This window comes from Onychomys torridus, chromosome 11 (genome assembly GCF_903995425.1).
Source record: "Onychomys torridus chromosome 11, mOncTor1.1, whole genome shotgun sequence".
NCBI classification, from domain to species: Eukaryota; Metazoa; Chordata; class Mammalia; order Rodentia; family Cricetidae; genus Onychomys; species Onychomys torridus.
Window position 1 is genome coordinate 33,014,482 of NC_050453.1, and position 19,759 is coordinate 33,034,240.

Below are 19,759 nucleotides of genomic sequence, written 5' to 3' on the forward strand. Positions count from 1 at the left end.
TTGGCTTTACTAAAACACTGCATGAGGTGCATCATCACTTTTGTCCTAACTACTATCTACAGAATCAGATGTTCACCCTCAGTACTGTAACACTTGTTACAGCTTGGATGAGGGAACGTGGAAGGCAAAAGGCTATTTGTGTGAGCTGAGTCTCAGATGAGTGAGTCTGAGCAGGGTAGAGTAGTTGAAAAGGGTAGCTGTCAGAAAGTGGAACTGCCTGACTCATCAGGAGTGGAGGCAACTGAGGCCAACATGAAGTGCACGCAGCTCTCAGTTTTGCAAGTTCTAACACTTGCCAAGATGTGTCTGTATTGGCAAGGATTTCTCTGATGTAATTCTGTGCTCTAATTTAAATCATTAACTTGACTATAACCAAAAGACAAATTATTTGCAGTACAGTTAAAAATCACATTTTATTGTAGTTTTCAAATACAGAAAGGGAAACTGAGTATACATTGAAAGCAAAGGCTGAAATGATAACATTGGGAGAAATTCAGATGCTATATGTTGGTAGCTATCCCTCTGTCAGAAGTACAGAAACCTCTTCTGGTTCTAAAATATCACAATTCTGTTGGGCCTTTGCTGGGAGTGTGGCAGTATCATTTTTTAATTTTGTCTGCCTTGATTGTCCTAAGAATGAGGCAGGGACAGAGTGACATCATTAAGTTTCAAAGAAATAGTTCCATTGAAAACATGCCTCCTATGTAAGCATAAGAACTGGAGTTCAGATCCCCAAATTGTGTGTAATAGCCAGACATAGTGGCATACATCTGTAATCCAAGACCTGTGGGTGGTGAGGTAAAGCAGCAGTAGGTAGATCCCAAGAACTAAATGGTGGGCCAGCCAAGCCAAATAGATGAGATCTAGGTTTTGTGAGAGACCATGTCGAAAAGACTAAGGTGAAGAGCAGCTAAGGGAGACACTCGGTGTGCCACCCACAAGCACATGCACACGTACACAGGTTCTCTCACAACACCTATGTGCATACACCAACACAATCACATACAATAACACACACACACACACACACACACACACACACACACACACACACACACACCTTTTACAAATAATGGTGTCCTAGTGAACCAGTTTTCCAAAAGAAATGCTTTGGTTGGTAGTGTTTGTCAGTCTCCATGGTATAAAAATTCCCAGACTGCACAATTAAAAAAAATTAAACGTCAGTTTTTATGAAGCAATGTCAGCCCATGCCAGCACAGGGCTACTTGCAACACAACAAATATCAACACTAACAGATTTCTATAAATACATACAATATAATTTTAATTTCCTGAGAAGATATGCAGACACAAGTGTCTTTATACTCTATAGCAAGTCAGCAAGTATTCATTAAAAAATAAGAAGAAATAGCTTGGCCTACAATAAGTGTTTTTATTACATACAATAAAAATATCTTAAATTAGCCTTATATAAAACATAATTACAATATAGCTTTTCACAAATACCCATAAATATTGTGAGTTGGTTTAAAATCCTTTTCAACAAGAACTTAAAAGCTGGTTAAATTTGACAGAGTCCAAAATTTGAGCATGACTGTTCTTTATTACTTTGAGAAGTCAGCATGCTTCAGTGAGGTGGGCTCTTCCAACAGGATCCTGGCTTTTCTTGCTCCGGGCAAGAAGAGGAAAATGGCTGATGGTAAAGAAAAGCTCTCTTGTAGCTTCATTCTGGCCACCTTCGGGTAAAGGTGATGCATCCATTTTAAAGTTGAATTTATTCGATTTTAGAGATGTATAACGAGACAGGAGAAACACCAGCTTCAAAGCAGAGACCATGTGAATGGGGAAATCCCACTCAATTTGTTGTGAGTTCTGAGTTGAAGTAAAAGTCTGATAATCCATCTATCCATGTTCTCACTGACTTTTTTTCTAAAAATATCTGCCCCACTAACATCATAAAGTTATGTAGTATAGGAAAACCAATGTATCTGCCAATTAGGTAACACCAACTAAATATCTGGAATCGTTACATAATATAGCCAGAGAAGTACCAATTTCTGGGGTTAAATCTAATGACTACCAGTACAAAGTCTCATTTGACTATTAGCAGTATTTATACACACATACACACAAAAACAATGACGGCTTACATGAAAGCTCAGAATGAACCTGCATCCTGAGAATAACGAAATCAAGAAAAATTCCCAGATAAATGTCATTCCTTGCTATCTCTACTTCTGTCCCAATAGATTTCATAGTGTTCTCTATTGTCTAAAAATACCACATATAAAGAGGCTTTTGTTGGCATATCTTGGCCACCCCACCAGTCTGACAGCTTTTCATTAGGAGGCTCTCAGAAGGGGAGAGTATAAAGTGATTAAGGTAAAAGAGTTCGAAGAAATTAAGATGAAAAAGAAGGCCATGCTACTGCCCAACATTGTTTTTGCAAGCCAAGTAAGATTCCCATAGAAATAGGACCTCATTTTCCACCCAGAGATTCAAGGGTTAGGCAGACATTCTTTGGAAGAGTTTCTGTCTTCTGCTGCCCATACTCATTTTATCATGGATTATAAAAAATGTATTTCTTGACCCAACATCAGGGAATTTGGTCCATTCGCTGCGTCTTCTTCAGACAGATATGAGGGTTAAAATCTTATGATGCCAAGAGGTTCTGTGAGCATTGATTTGTAAGCCCTCATAAACTATATGTATTGCAAATAGTCAACCCCTCCAACCCACCCTCCAGCATCTCTGGATACACTGAGGAAGATGATGAGACCAAACTCAATCTCTAGGAGCTGAATGAGAGCTCTGGCATTAAAATGACCCCCCAGTACGTATTATTTTTCTGAATATGGTCATCAGAATTGAACCTCAAATATATGGTATCTCTAGCACGCAGTTCATAAATACCTCCTATAGTTAATATTTGAAAGTCATTTGTTGCAGATTGTAAAACATTTCCTTTTTTAACTAACTCTACTATAAATTCAGCAGAGTTTGTTATGGATTCTTTAGGAATAGGAGTCACTTGGCCGTAGATTAAATACACACCATCCTGAAGTATCTCCAGCTTCCCATCAGATGTCATAGTTACACAAAGAGGTTCAGGAGATGTCATTTGCCATTTTGAGGGTAATAGTTCTATAAGAAATTGAAAAATGAAGGGAAAAAAGAAATCATGTTTATATTATTATTTCATACTCTACCTGGCTGTAGTACATTCTTTACTACCTACAGGTGGATTCTTTACTTGGTCTATTCTAGTTTTCTCAGACCATATTTTAAATATGTTGTGACAATCAGCCATCTCTCTGTTTTAAAGAGGTTGTAGGTTCTAATGGCTCTGTACCTCTTTTAGGGTAATATGAATGAAGAAAGGAGGGAGAGGAGAGAGGAATCACACAGCAAGGCCAGAATAAGGATTGGTCATAACTCATGCATCTCCATGTCTTTCTTATATGAATACTATTTACTCTGTGTTGGTTTACCGATGACACATTCCCTGATCAGTCTACACTCAACATTGCTTTCCTGTGACTCCCTTGCTCTATACTGCTTTAATTTTCTTCATAGAAAGTATTGGCATCATTTTTATCACATCAAGGAGAGATTTCAAACATATTGTATGTTTTGTTCCTTTCACTGGCAAAACAAAATACAAAACCAGGGACCTATTCAAAGAATGCCCTAATCTCTGAAAGCCAAGTTATTTTGAAAACCTGGAGCAAAAGGTGCAAAAGTAAAATTGTCTACTCATAAATGAAAATGTGTTTATTTGGCCAAACTATCAAATATATATATATATATATATATATATATATATATATATATATATATGATATTTTGAATGTATTCTAAGAAATATTCTGAGATTCAATGTAATGGTTGGCTTTACTTGTCAACTTGACACCTCCTTGAATCTCCCAGGAAAAGAGTCTAAGTGAGAACAGTCTATATTGAGGTGATCTATAGAGGATTGCCATTGTCTTAATTAAGTCGATAGTTGTGGGAAAATCCAGCCCACAGTGGTTGGTGCCATTCCCTAGGCAAGATGTTCTGAACTGGAAGAAAGTAGAGAAGTGGAACTGAGTATAAGAAAGCAAGCAATTATACATTTCGTTTCTCTCTGCTCTTGACTGTGAATGTGACTAGATGCTCAAGCTCCTGCCACTGTGATTTCCCTGCAATGACAGACTATAATCTGCACTTGTGAGCTAAAGTAAATTCTTTTTCTACTAAGTTGCTTTTTGTCATGGTATTTTATTGAAGCAACAGAAATAAAACTAAAACACTCAGCAACCCTGTTTTCCATGTTTTCTGAGCAGCTATCAGCTGACTATAAAGGAAAATGACTCAGAAGCTAAGAAGAAGTGCCTGTTCCTCTAACTCTCCACTCCTCTTCTATGCACATACTAACAGCAATAGTGTTTCCCATATGCTCTACTAGATATGAGACATTTGTGAAATGTGAGAAGTACTTTGAGAAAAGGTGGTAGGAATCTGAAAGATATATCCTTAAGAAACTACCAGACTAAAAGCTGATTACTGTATACAGATCCACAAGTTTTTCAGTGTGATGAATATGCCTGCCAGGAGTGTTACTGGATGTGGGCTTGTCAATTTGGTTCAGCTCTGGAAGCTTCAGCTCTCACTAAGCTGATGGCTAAGTATAGAATTAGTGATTATAATTAAAAAAAATAAGTGAAAGTGGGCAAAAGGATGTACAAGCTTTTTTGAGGGCAATTGCAGCTGCTTTCTTGAATCAAAAACTAAGAAAAAAGAAAGGTGGTTACTCACCAAACTTAACCATACAGGGATCTTTGGCAGTTGGCTGTAGAAGGAAAAGAAGAACTGGTCAGGATGATGGCACAGTTGCTACTTGCATGACTGAATTATTTACAGTTTAAAGTTTCTGAAGCAAACTATTTTCCAAAGTCGGAGGGGGGGGCACCATACATAGACACCTGTCTTACTTCTTTGCTTCCTTCTACAGATGACTGACTCTGTCCTTTACATTAGACTTGCAGTAGCGTTGACATTAGAGTTTAGGGACTATAAGAAGAAGCAAATGAGCAAGTGAGCAAGTGAGGTATGGGTGCAAGGGAAGGGGTAAAATTAGACACACTGGAATTTAGCTGTGTAAGGAGATAAAGAAAAGCATGACTAGAATGATGGGCAGTGTTAATTTAATTTTTAAAATGGTATCATTGAATGATAGATTTGATAATGAGAAGAAAGATAGCAGATCTCTTTATGGGTCTTTCATTTGGGACTTTTGTGCCTCATTCTGGTCATCTAACTCTGACCCACAAGGCAAGTATTGGAGCTTTGTTCTTTCCCTCTGGTTTTCAACAAACAGCTGTTTCTATGTCCATATGGTTTCCCAAGATTATCTGGTGTATGTGGGAAGAAGATAATGGAACCTCTGATTATGTTTCTCTTTACTTAAAATAACAATAAATTGACTCTATAAATATTTAATATTTAGAAAGTCACATGCCATGTACATTAACTGAGATGCCCTCAGAATCAGATACAACTGTTTCAAATGTCTGCAACATGCCACAGCTTACATGCTGAAAGATGACATTAGTTGTGGCTAATTTACAAATACAATCAATTAAATGCTGTCAAATGCTTGAGAGTAAAGTAAGAAGGCATATCTACCAAAGTTTTTTGTACTGAAAATTATTGGTGTCCTTGGAGCATAGTGCTCAAAAGACTTTTTTTTAAAACATGGAAAACGATACATGTTCCTTTTAAAGGAACTGTCCAGCTCTTGTACTAGGAAAAAACTAAAGAGAACGAAAGGCAAAAACAATGAAATCAGTTAAGCATGGACTGGACTCATGTACCAGGAATGCACATTGCCTCTGACCAAGGTGCTGGCAGAGGGGGTACGGGCCAACTGGTCTGACAGAGTGATGTGTGCCTGATGTAATAGCACGTAGGAAGCTAATACAGGAGGCCCATGGGTTTTAGGTCAAGCTAGGCTATATTTCAAAGAAAGCAAGAAGAAACTGGTGTTCCTAACATGAATATTGGTGTGAGACAGTAGGAAGAAACACAGATTTGGGACTGTAGCCACTGGAAAAATGAAAGTTAATCACCAAGATGGGCAAGACTAAGAGAAATAAAGTAAGAGAAACAATCATGAGTTTTGAATGTGGTAATTTATAGTATTTATTAGATATCAAGTAGGTGGTTAGATCTACATTGCTGAGACTTGTTGCTTTCAGACATGACATTGTATGTGAACATCATGTCCAAGGGTGTAGATAGAGATGAATACTGGGACTCTTTGGTATTTAGAGGTCAGACAATGAGGAAGAACTTTCTAAGGAAGATCAGTGAGTCTGAAAAGAATGAAAGTGGGTGACATTTGGGAACCAAGAGAAGAAAGTCTTCTGGAGAGGATATTGATCAGTTGGTGTCAAATGTCACTGACTGATCCAAAAAGAAAAAGGCAGAGACTTGACTGATAGAGTTAGAAACATGGATTCTACAAGAGTTCCTGACAGAATAGTTGTGTAATAGTTTGTATAGTGTGATATGAGCACAAGTTTCACTAGGATGAATTTAAGAGAAATTGGAAAACTTGCTACCCAGGAGTATAGTGAAAGTGAGTGGGACCTGGATAAGGGTGAGAAGTCAAAGAGATTTTTTTTCCTCTTTTGTTTTGGGTTCTGTCTTTGGTTTTGTTTGTTTTAATGTGAAGAAGATGGCAAGTTTGTTTGTTACCATTTGATGGGGTTATTCTAATCAAAAAGAGAGGTAGTACAGAAGAGCTAGGCAAGAACGTCAGCCGTGCTCTGAGCAGGTGAGGCATGAGAGGATCTATTTCGGAAGCTGCTTTGGCAGGTACATGGATAATGCATCCATGCAGAGGAAGGAAACAGTATGTATGAACACAAATGCAGGTATTCTCTCCTAGGAGAGAATGGGAAATGGTTCCAGAAAGTCTAGAGAGGTGTCAAGGGTGTATGGTAGTCTAGTGAAAGGAGAATGAACAGAATGGGGAAGCACAGACCATTTCCATAGCAATAAGGAACCCCCACTTGAAGCTAGTGGCCATGAGCATATAAAGCAAGAATGCTCAAAAGGCCTTGTGTTTTTCTCAGAGACCCAGTATAGTTGGACTTAATTGGTGTTGGAGGCTGTTGATTGCTGTGTTTTGACATCAGAGTGTAGTGATGAGAGAAAGAAGCAAGGGAGTGAATTTGTGTAAGGGAAGAGATATAATTAAAGACTTTAGAGTTCAGTTATGTAATGAGAAAAAGAAAGGCATTGATGGAACGACATTATTTTAATTTTGAAAAGCTACCCTATCAAATGATAGTGATAAATGAGTGCCATGGCAATTAAGAATATACAAGGATACCATAGTAAATTTTTATTTGTTTCTTTGTAAGGTAATTGTCAATTGTTATAGTCAAAAATCACAAATCAAGATAAATTAGAATGTAAACTTTAAGTTGCTGTATTAGAAAATGTTAAACTAAAATTAAGAAAATAAAACAAATATCAAATTACTGGGGCTTTGAAAGTGACAAGGAGGTAGAGGCACTGAGTTTGAACCCCAGCATCACAAAAATAGTATCTCAATTATTTTGTTATGTTTGTATCACATCTGAATATATTATAGAAAACAACATTTTAGCTAAAAACAAAGTAGATTTAGACTGAAAAAAATCTATATTAAACTTTTTAGAGTTTTGAGTTTCCACCTTGTGTGTCTGTTTTGTATACATGGTATTGTACTCAGATATGAGATACTGTTTGGCATACATCTGTTGGAAATTATAATCAAAGTGTTTAATTGATAAGGAGGTGCAATAGAAAATGGTGGAAGCCATGAATCTAAAAACTATAAGTCACTAGATTTCCTGAAATAAGTTTTACACTTGCAATTATTTCATCCCATTTCGGTTTTTCTTAGAAGAGATGTCCAAATTCAATTCAGAACGACTCATAGGCTTATAGCAGAGACTCCCATAACCCATTTCCTCATCTATTAACCAGGGAATAATAGCAGAGTTCACTGAACCTGTTGTTCTGTGTAACTGTGCTGACTCTTTGGAAGGGCTTCTCCAGACATTCTACCCAAACCTGCTCAGTAAATACCAGCTATTTTGATCGTGATGCTGGTTATAATGAAGAATTGAACAAACGGCTTAAGTACCTATATTCCCAACATTACACTAATATTGTAGCAGGAGAGACAAATTTAATGCATAATTGTTGCCTCTCAAGGAGTTTGTAATCTAACTAGAAAAACACAATCACATATATGAAACAATTGATTAGCCATCTAAACATAAATGCCATGGATTTTGTTCCAGCTATTACCATGTGTAAGAGGACACAGAAAATCTAAACCCATAGACAAATAAACTGACAGTCAAACATCCAGAAACCCCATTATTGCAAGCTTCTTTTCTATCTATTTAGAGTTAGAAAACACCACTGGGTTTATCTTTATTGCCATAAGTGTAAATCTAACTGGAAAAACATCAGTTTGTTTGAAAGATGTGGTTCTACTGAGGAAGAAATGAGGTCAGACAATTGATACATGTTTTAACTGACCTTGTTAGTTTGTATTTGTTGTGAATCCTTCTAGCTAACAGTAATATGAATATTAATCGCTACCACCTATCTAGAGCCTGCCATGAGTCAGGCATGTCAGGCACTTCACCCCCTCATTATTCCTTAAGGCAACTCTGTGGGAATTAGCATGTTCCTTCTGCAGATGAGGAAATGAGGACATGGTGATGAAGTCACCAGCCCAAGGTCACATGACTGATAAGAGGCGAGGTTGGGATCCAAAACCAGACTGCCTCATTCAAAACTCTCATTCACCCCTACCACTCACAGAGGCAGTTTCTATTTATAATTCTGGTGATGTTACAAAAAGTTGCACACAAGCCTTCCGGGTTTTCTTTAGTTTTGCTTGCTTTTATTTAGATGGGTCAGTTGCTCTTCTAACCCTGGATTACTTGGTTTGTCTCAAACTGGCCAAAACAGATTTAGACTAACCCTAACTGCCTCTGTTTGGAAACAAACTACTCTATTTGTTTGCAAATACAGTTGTACAAATTCCATTTTCCCTTCTTGAATTCCATCTTTCATTTCACTGAAGAAAGGGAATTTCCTGAATAGTTGGACTCTTCCAAGGGAACTGCCATGAACTACTTTCATAGAGGAGTTGGCCAAACTCCTTGAACTCAGAGCCTAGACTATTGACGAGATGTCTTCTAGAAGAGAGAAAAAAAAAATTCTATCCTCCCAAGAAAATTTCTGTCAGTCTGAAGGAACAAAGCTTCCTATCTTACTTTTAATAGTGCCATCTAGAAGGGATTTTTATAAATGGAGATTTGCATGAAAAAATGGAATGGAGAAAAAAAAAACATCTAACTTCTTAAGTATAAGAAGATGGAGGTGACTACCTCATAATGACCCACCATCTGCCATCCACTCAGATATCTCTGCTCAGGACATTTATTTATAGCTAATAAGGAAAGCATAATACTCAAGCTAATACTGAAGGCCAGTGGCTTTTCCATAGTAACTAGGCTGCCAAGCATTCTGGCACAAAATTGGACTCCAAAACCTCTTTTACTTCTCTAAGTTTGGGATACACTTATAGGTATTTTTAGAGGCAGAACATATTATTGAAAGGGATGTGTTCTTTGGAGGGGATAATCTGTAATCAAAGCTCAAAATATCATGAATTAACTGAGTTTGATTGGGAAAAGAGATGTCATTCAGAAAAAAAAGTCTCCCTCACAAACTCACCATATGCAGGAGTCTATGACACCTAAGATCAGCACTCTACAGAGCCACCTGACTAATAAAACTTGAGGAGGTTGACAGGAAGAAAAAGCAATGTGAAATCAATGCTATTCTCATTCTTCCTCTTTTTCAAAGCTGTAAACACTTGAGAATGCTGATGGACCTTTCTCTTTTGCTCACCATGCATTGCTTCAGAAAGCTCACTCTTGGTTCCTTCTTTGGAAGAATAGGGCTGGGATTAGAACTCCCTCTGCCTCTCATCAATTCATTTACACAGTTCCAGACCACAAAATAATGGTCTCCTATGTAAACCTTTAGCCAGTACATAATAACTAACCTAGGCTCTCCAGCACACTACTTCCTCCTGCATCTTTCCTCAATACCTTCCTGGTGTAGAACCACACCTTTCAAACCATCACTGGTTGGTCTCCTTAGAAAAACATTCCTGTGCCTCGACTCCAACCCTTTTTCCACACAGGTATTCATCATTTTATTCTGCCCAAGGTTTGGAACCTTAATGTAATGAGCTAACTCTTGAATTATATTGAATTTCTTCTACTCAAATGCCTTATTTTTTTTTTTTTTTTTTTTTTAGTTTTTTTGAGATAAGGTTTCTCTGTGTATCCCTAGCTCCCAGAACAGAAAAAAAAAGTTCTAGAAAGAGCATAACTTATATACATTCCCAGTCCAGATCCCATCTAGACCCACAATTTAGACTGCAGTTCACTGGGAAATTCCTGATAACCATCAGGGGCTTCCCAAATAGACATGTGCTCTTCTTTCCTCCATGAAGCCTTCCCTGGTCACTCCAGCCCAAAGTCATTGTCCTCATCTTAGAATGCCTAAGCTACAACTACATGTCGTGTCCTGTAATTAGGTAAATTATTGAGCAATGTAATTATAGCTAGCAGGACATTAAGTAAACGCAGCCATTTTCCTAACACCATGCTGCAGACCTAAAATACTAGAATCAGAACAATGAAACAACTTTCTTAACTTTGTGCAGTTAAGCTAGAACTGGAATCCAGGTTTTCTTCCTTCTAGTTCAGCACCATTTCCCTCTCCCTTGTTCACTAGCTTCCTGTCATTTCATTCTGACGCCCACTGTCCTTTTGTGCCTCTTCCCCCACTGAGACCACAGCTTGTCTGAAATCACATGAAGATGAGCACCATGTTTCAGGTCTGTTTTTCACCTATCAAGAAGGTACTGGTGGAGTTCCAGGAAGGGAAAATGAGCCCCCACAGGCACCTTTTAAAAGCCCAGTTTAAACATGTAGTCCCACCTAGCTCAAGCCCACAGTGGACACTTAGTATCCTCTGGTGCCTTTTGTCTTAAAACATTCTGATGAGTTTCAAGAGCCGTGTAGTTACAAGACTGGAAGTGTTCACACTGTTTGTACCTTCAGATCACTTCCTTCCTACCTCTAGCAATACTGAATGGCAATAATAATAACCAGACTAACAAATAAATAACCCTTATATTATATGATTAGCACCTGTAGGTTCCTTTGTCACCTTACCTTGAGTGAAGTAAAGATCAGTGCACCCGTGGCATAGAACAGCAGCAGCAACAGAGGAACTATGCATAAGAGCCATGGTTTCCTGAACCTCTGTTCCCCCCGAGGACTTGGCTGGCTCAAAGGAGTTTCCTCCATGAGGCTAGAACTCTTTCTCTGGAGAGAGGAGAGCTCTGGAAAGCAGATATGCACAAGTGATGGATGAAGGATGCAATGTCATGTTTTATAGTAATTAGCTGTGGGTGTGGGAGGTGGAGTTTTCCTTTGGAACACTGCTGAGCTCTAACAGTCATCATGGCACCAGGCCAAAAATGAAAAGGAATGGGGAGGCTGAGAGCCAACAGAAACACGGGAGGGAAAAAAAAAAAGCCACTATGAGGCAAGTTCAGGAGGACAAAAAAAAAAAAAAAAAAAAAAGCCTTTCCTGAAGCAAGAGGAAGTGCTGTGTGCATGCACAACCAGCCTCAGCTGCTGGAAGACGCTCAGTGCATTCCAAATTACCTCCAATAAAGAAAAATTCTTCTAAGAATAAATAAAACTTAAAACCAAGTTTTACCATACTGCACATGTTATGACTGGGTAAGACAGAGAGTTAGGGACCAGAAGAAGCAAGGGTGCACGGTTTGAACAATATAGTTCTCATGAAGTCATCACATTGCACACTTTACATATGTGCCATTTTATATATACACCATTTTTATTTAACACTTGCCCCTTGGTAGCAATTTAAAAATATCAAGTGAAAGGTATAATCACAAAGAAATTAATTTTCTGGGTTACAAAATGTGTTCATCCTGAAATAGTCTTAAAAAAAATGCATTTGGAGGCTGGAGTAATGGCTCAGCCATCACGAGTACTTGTTACTCTTGTGAAGGATCTGAGTTCAGTTCCCAGCAACAATATGATGGTTCCCAAGCATCTGTCACTCCAGTTCCAGGGGATCTAACCCCCTCTCTGACCTCTGAGGGTACCAGACACACACACACATATATATGTGGGCAAAACATTCATACACATGAAATGAATCTAAATTTTTTAAAGCCTGCAAGAACTTAGTAAATACTGGAAACTTGGAAAATAAAATAATGATGAATTTACTTACACCCTGGCCATGTTGAAACTAAATTCCATTGCTGGCATCAAATAGAAATAAAGTTATTCTTTAAAGGGGTATTTCCTCAGCTTGTATTCTGTCCTTTATTCCCAAATATAGATCTTTATTTATTCCTCCTGACACCAAAATTCCAATTTAGCATAAAACTGAAGAAGTCCCTTGTTCTCTGCACCTTAGCCTCCTTATCTGTTAAAACAAAATTATTATCTGTCTTCCAGAATGTCAGTATCATTTGCTAGAAACTTTGTGGGTTTTTAATCTAGACATACCCGAGAGCATTGCTTAGTAAAGTTCAGCCCTAACTTGCTATACATGTTAGTGGGTTTCTCTGAGCCTGGATTTGTACTTCATAATAGTTTTTCAAGAGTAAAATAAATGTACAAAAGTAAAATAAATGTCTTACAAAAGACATCCCATAAGGGTTAGTATAGTCTCTGCCCTCTTTAGAATTGTGAAGACAAAATTCAATTATAAAACCCTAGAAAAATGAATATTTCTTGTTATTTTTCATAGGAAATGATTCAACTGAAGTTAAATTAAATGAAAGTATTTTGGAGACAGACTTTTTTAATCTAAGAGAAAAGCAAAAGGGTTTTAAAAAGCAGAAACACATTTAATGCCCTCATTTATGGAAAAGGAAGCTAAGGTTACTAGAGATTGGGGGTTCCTCAAACCACTAATGGCTGATGAAGTGGAAATCCTAGCCCAGAAACCATAGTATTTTGTAACAAAGCCAAATCTGTCTTAGTGTCACACTATTTTGGGCAGTCTTTCCTATTGAGTTGTCAAATTTCAACTTGACCCTATGGTATCTTAACCAATAAACTACTCTTGAGGAAGATGGTTACATAAGAATAATTCATCAATACAACAAACATTTTTATGACTACGTACTAGATAATATCACACCGAGGTGAATGAGAAACTGACTCTTGAGGAAGAATACTTTGATCCTGTACCCCTTGCCTTTGTGTGACACAATCAGAGACCTTAAATCCACCCCTGAGAAGCAGAACCCTTTCCTTCTTAGACTTCATCCCATCTGCTCCTTTCTTGTCTCCTGTCCAAAGGTTAGACGGAACTTCTGCTTACTCACTTCAGTAGAGATGCATTCACATGAGGAACTAGGCCAAGTAAAATCCACATCCACCTTCGGATGAGATTGGGCTTGGGTCTATTCTTATTTTAGCTTTGTGACAGTATCTAAAGAAAATTGACACAGTTATCATGAGAAGAATGTACACTCCAGGGCGTCTTTCCATTAAACAGGACTCAGAAATGATGAAACTTCAAGTCAGCACAGGAGACAGTAGGGAAGGATTTTGACATTCTCAAGTTTTGAGTCATAACTGGTACTTGGTGAGCATAAGCCAAGAGAACATTTTGTAGCATCTCCGGATGCACCAAAGGCAAATGAATACCAAACTCAGTATTTATCCTAATTTAGGACCTCCTTTGGCTTAGATAGTCAGAAAAATATTTAAAAAAAAAAAACTTAAATCCAACTAGCAAATTGATTTTTCTTTTGTTTTTGAGATTATAATTATATCATTTCTCCCTTCCCTTTCATCTACCCAACCCCTCCCATATACCCCTACTTGCAAGGAGATTTGGAAGAATATTTAATACAGTCACTAAAGGATTTACCACCCAACCCCATTAAAATTATATGCACAGGGAAATCTGCACCCTAATGAATACTACATTTAAGACAGTACCTCAGAAAATAGATCTAGATAAGTTGAAATCATTGAAAAGACAGAGTAGGAATGGTTCTCTTGGCAGAAGAAAACCACTTTTTTTCTGAAGGAATAATAAAACTTAAGGAATATGTTAAGAGGCATGGACACCTACAAATGTTAGAAATTAAATGAAAATGTTCAGAAAAAAATAAAATAATTTCTTTCCATGTTTTCTCAGGTTGAAATAAAAGGATGTAAGATATACTCCACCAAGTAATTTAACTATATATATTATATTATATATTAACTATATATAAGTCATGAACTAAATAACACTAAAATACATTAGCCATCCACTCTGTGCATAATCATTCCATTTGAACATAAAGAATCCCTTTGTTGAATCCAACCGATGAGAGAGAGGAGAGAGACTGCATGAGAGAGACGTCGAGATCATGATGGGAGGATGTGCAGAGATGACCGGCCACACTATTGGAAGCCTATGAACTGTGGACTGGTGGCTGTGGAGCCCCCATGGGACTGGACTAGGCCCTCTGGATATGGAAGATGGTTGTTTGGCTCAAACTGTTTTGGGGACACCCAGGCAGGGGGATCAGAATCTGTACCTGATCTATGGGCAGGCTTCTGGAACCCGGTGCCTGTGGTGTGACACCTTGCACAGCCTTGGTGCAATGGGAAGGGGCTTGGACCTGCCTAGGCTCAGTGTGCCGGGCTCTGCTGACACCCCATGGGAGACCTCGATTTGGGGGGTGTGGGGATGTGGGATGGCTTGGGAAGGATGGCTTGGGGAGGAGGGAGAAGGGGGGATCTGTGGATAGCATGTGGAGTGAGTAGAAATGTTCTTGATAAAGAAAAATGAAAAAAAAAAAAAGAATCCCTTATTGTTGAATGATCCTGCTATAAAAATGATAAAACTGACACTTGAGAGGATAATTCATTAGCTCGTACAAGTAGAAGAGAGGCTGAATCCTCATCTGTTGAACCAGAACATCCATATTGTGTATATCTCTCTATACTAGATAAGGTGAGAAATGTGTTATATCTATGACAGAGCATTAATACATGATCAGCTTCTTCCCTAATTCTGTGTTACTCCGGTCTACAGTCCTTACCCCAATCTTCTTTTACAACTGTTTATTAGGACTTCATTCTCATTGGTAGTGTATAGTGTCACACATCCAGTCAGAAACATATACTATGTCATAATTTAGTGAGGAATGATATGCATATGATCTAAGATACTCTAGACAGTAGAGTCTTTCTTATCATATTTTCTCAAATATGGAGATAAATAAATGGATATAATTACATAGGGAAGAGAGAAGGGGGAGAAAAAGAAAGGGAAGAAAGGAAAGGAAAGGGAAGGAAAGATGAAAAGAGAGAAAAGGAGGGGAAGGGAGAGGAAAAATAGGAGAGGAGGGGTAAGGGGAGGGAAAAGAGAAGAGAGGAGAGAGACACTTAAATAATTAGGATTTCAATCTTGGAATAGTTCAAATTTAGAATTATTAAGATTGATAAATGTCCTGTCTATAAAAAATAATTGTAGCCCAGTCAGTGGTAGAGTGCTTGCCTAACCTATACAAGACCCTCAATTTGATCACCCAGCATCAAAACAAAGATGATAGTGTATAACTCACTATTCATAAGTAAATATATGTGTTCATCTATATATAGATATGGTATGTCTATATGTGCAGATGTATATATACATATGTAGATGTATACATATATGTGTATATTATATCTACAATAATTCTAAATTATACAGAAGTTCCTCATAATAATCCTCAGACCATATTTTCTAAAGAACTAGCTACAGCCCTAACCAACGTGGTCTAAAGAATATTTTTATTCAAACTATATTTTTATTTTTTTAATTGTTTGACAGTTTTATACATTTACATAATGAACTTTGATCATTTTCATTTCCCTATTTCCTTTTCTCATCCCAATTTCTTTCTTACTGGAATATTTCTCCATAAGTCTCCTCTTGTCTGCATAACTTCTTGTTGTGTGTGGGCCACAGAGTCAATGAGCATTTCATGCCTGAGAGTGGGTGGAAGGTTTATTTTACTGAAGCAAGACATTTTATCATGGAACACTAATGAACAAAATGACAGCTATGCTCCCAAAACCGTTCATTCCCAACAGTCCCTCAGGGAGGGGTAGGACCTCTTAAGGCTCCTCCAGATGCAAGTTTGTGAAGATAACCACATCTGCAGTGAGTTTATGAGTGCAGCAGCTCTGTCATGTCCAGAGAACATCTCTTGCTGCACATTTCCCCATCTTCTGGCTCTTCCTTTCTTTCCATCTCCTATTCCATGATGTTCCCTGAGTCCTGAGGAGAATAATGTAGCTGCCCTGTTGAGGGCTCTACTATCACTTACTCTTGGCCTTTTGGCCAGTTCTGGGTTCCTACATTAATTGCTGTCGGCCACAGTAAGAAACTTTTCTGATGGAGGTTGTGCATCTAATCTACAAGTATTAACATGAGTATTTACAAGGCAGTTAGACAACATGATCCTTTAGCAAAACAATAATATCAGGTATTCAGTTGGACCTATGACTTCCTCCACCATGAACTCTTGATGAGATTAATAGAATTAACGCATGAGTTCCTGAGCCTCAAATCCTCTAAGAAAGTGGTTGGTTTCCATGATAGTAGTCATGCCATTAGCACACTAGGAAGGCACATCTTCCCTAGCAAGCCATTATTTCAGGATTCATGGTTCATAGCTGGATACAATCAAACTGTTATAATCTCTTAACTTGGAGAGTTGTTTCTATGTTCCACATTATCTTTCTTTGTTATAATCTTTGCTTGTAAACATTTTTAGAGCTCTTGCCAAAAATTCTTTGTTATTTGTATATATTTTATTAGTGCAAGTACAGGCATTAAGTAACAATGTCTACTGTCCAATTTCCATGGAAATCTTTATTTTTTTTTAACCTTGTGCTTAACTATTAATCTTTTAGAATGGCTGTGTGAGGTTTCAAGTTCCTGACTCTGAACTCTATAGCTTGAATCCACTATGTCAGTCATTGTGTAAATATCCTAACTGTGAGAGAAGCACTTTTATTTATTTATTTATTTGTTTGTTTGTTTGTTTGTTTATTATGTATACAGTGTTCTGTCTGCATGTGTGCCTGCTGGCCAGAAGAGGATGCCAGATCTCATTACAGATGGTTGTGAGCCACCATGTGGTTGCTAGGAATTGAACTCAGGACCTTTGGAAGGGCAGCCTTTAACCACTGAGCCATCTCTCCAACACCTGAGAAGCACTGTTTAAACAGACTTTGATGAGAGATAAAGCTCCCTTCTCATAATTTGTATGGAGAATAGATCATCCCATTTTGCAATATGACACGACACAAGCTACTTGAAGCCATCAACACTGCCTTAGATGCTGTAATAAATCTCCATTGCTGTTAAATTGTATTTTGCTCAATATCACAGAGAATTTGGTATTTTACCTGTCAATCTAGTTGAAGTAAAAGGTTTTAAAATTCCTGACAAATTATTTTACCCCACTCTCCTGGCTTTCCTTGGTCATCTCTGGAAAGGAGTTCAAGGAAATTTTTCTTAACCTACTATTAACCTCTCTACCAGACGAAAATCTTAAACGTTCACACTACCAATCATGGCCTAACAGGGCCAGTGTAGAAGCAGCAGATATCCTCTCAGTTTGCAGTGCCCAACCCTGAGTTGTGGTTTCATAAAAATATTCTATAAAAGCCTAAGAGACATTTTCTCTCCTGGTTATCCATTTACATTTTAGTTCACATATTGTAACTCATGGCTCAACTTTTTGGTGTTGAACTGAAAAGTTAGGGTAATAAGAAAGACTTGGGCTCTTCTATATGCAGTGATTCCTAAATATAAGAGTCTGTGCTACTGCCCTTATTTATTTAGGAATATGTTAGGAACATTAATTAATACCTTCTTGTAGCAGGCTTTCCTTTGGGCCACCAACCAGCTCCCAAATCATGACATGGAGACATTATTAGTTATGAATGTTTGGCCTTAACTTATGCTTGTCCCACTAGTTAAATTAAGTTACTTAATTTAACCTGTTTCTCTTCTTCTATGTTTTGCTTCAGGACTTTCTACCTTTCTTTCATTCTGTATGTTCTACTTTTTCTGCTTCTTCTGTGTCTGGCTGGCCAGTGGCTGCCTGACTGGCTGGTCCCAGGCATCCCCCTCTCTTTCTCCTTCATTCTCTCTCGAGCCTCCCCCTATATATTCTCTCTGCCTGGCAGCCCTGCTTATCCCTCTACTACCTAGCTATTGGCTGTTCAGCTTTTTATTAGACCAATCAGATGACTTAGGCAGACAAGGTGAAACAGCAACACATCTTTACCTAGTAAAACAAATAAATTGTAAACAAAAGCACCACACCTTTACATTATTAAACAAATGCAACATAAACAAATGCATCACATCTTTACTTAGTTAAAGTAATATTCCATAACACCTTCTCTGTACTAATACAATGTTAGAGGCTTCAGTGCTAATAGATAAAGGCCAATCTCTACAAATTTCTTGTTTTTTTCTTCTTCTTGGCAACTGGGAAAAGAAACACATATATGAGATCAATAAAGGGAGCACTGTACAGCTGATCTGAGTACTCAATATCTAATGATAAGTTTTATAAAAGAAGGAATGTCTTGGCTGAGACAAAGTCACAAAGTTAGGTAGGTTAGCCAATCAGCTACTGTTTATATTAATGAATTCGCTGAGCACTATACCATACTTACTATGTAGAGTACAATTCATAAATGCATTTAATGTATGTATATGATGTATATGTGTACATTATGTAGAGCACTACAATGATTTTAAACATTTTATATTATATATTTACATTTACATTATGTAGAACACTACAATGATTTTAAATATTTTACCTGAAAATAGACAAATAAATCAAAATTCTAAATAATAAATCTAAATTTAAGGAATCATTGCTCAGTCATTGCTAAGTCTTCTTCTATATGAAAGCTTCCCAAACTTGTATCAAAAATGTAAGTCTGTAATGAGGAATTTCTTTCTTATGTAACTTCCTCAGAGTTACTAAGTAATTCAATTTCAGATTATAATTGGCCAAGCATCCAGAGTTCAAGCCAAACTATCTGTCTATCCAGTTTGGTGATTAGCTATGCATACAGTAGCACATTCCTCTCTAAAGAGGGAACTTCAGGCCCACATGCAGTGGAAAAAACACTGAATCACAGGCACAATCGTGGAATGTAGCTTTGATTTGAAATGGAGCTAGCTGAAGGCAACAAGCAGTTTTCACTCACTGAGTAAAGAACAAACACCCATGAAGAGTTACATGAGAAAGTTATGCCATGATAAGATCTAAATTATTTCAAGTCATTCTTTGCCAAGCAAGCCTAAGGGAAGTCTCCTTGGCTACAGGTAAAGTTATTGCCCCTCCCCACACGTACACTGCCTCCTCCATCCCCAGAAGCACTGGTCACTCATTCCGTGAAATCTCCATTCAGTTCTTTCTCCTGTGAATTCCTGGACCATATCAGGATTCAGCCTATCAGGTTGCAGTGCCAATGAGTAGTGATTTCTAGTGTCAATCACAAAAAAACAAAACAAAACAAAAAAACCCACACATAAGGAAGACTGAAAATGATGAATTAGTAACCGGAAATGAA

The 19,759-nt window shown here is 37.7% G+C and overlaps 1 protein-coding gene across 1 annotated transcript; it reads right to left on the bottom strand.

Moving 5' to 3' along the window:
- Nucleotides 1-2,751: 2,751 nt before the first annotated feature.
- On the bottom strand, nt 2,752-11,410 carry Tnfsf18 (TNF superfamily member 18). The gene is made up of 3 exons (XM_036202012.1): nt 11,276-11,410; nt 4,761-4,794; nt 2,752-3,104 (listed from the first exon to the last, which is right to left on the bottom strand). The coding sequence occupies exons 1-3, from the start codon at nt 11,408-11,410 to the stop codon at nt 2,752-2,754; spliced, it is 522 nt and encodes a 173-aa protein (XP_036057905.1).
- Between the last annotated feature and the right edge of the window lie 8,349 nt (nt 11,411-19,759).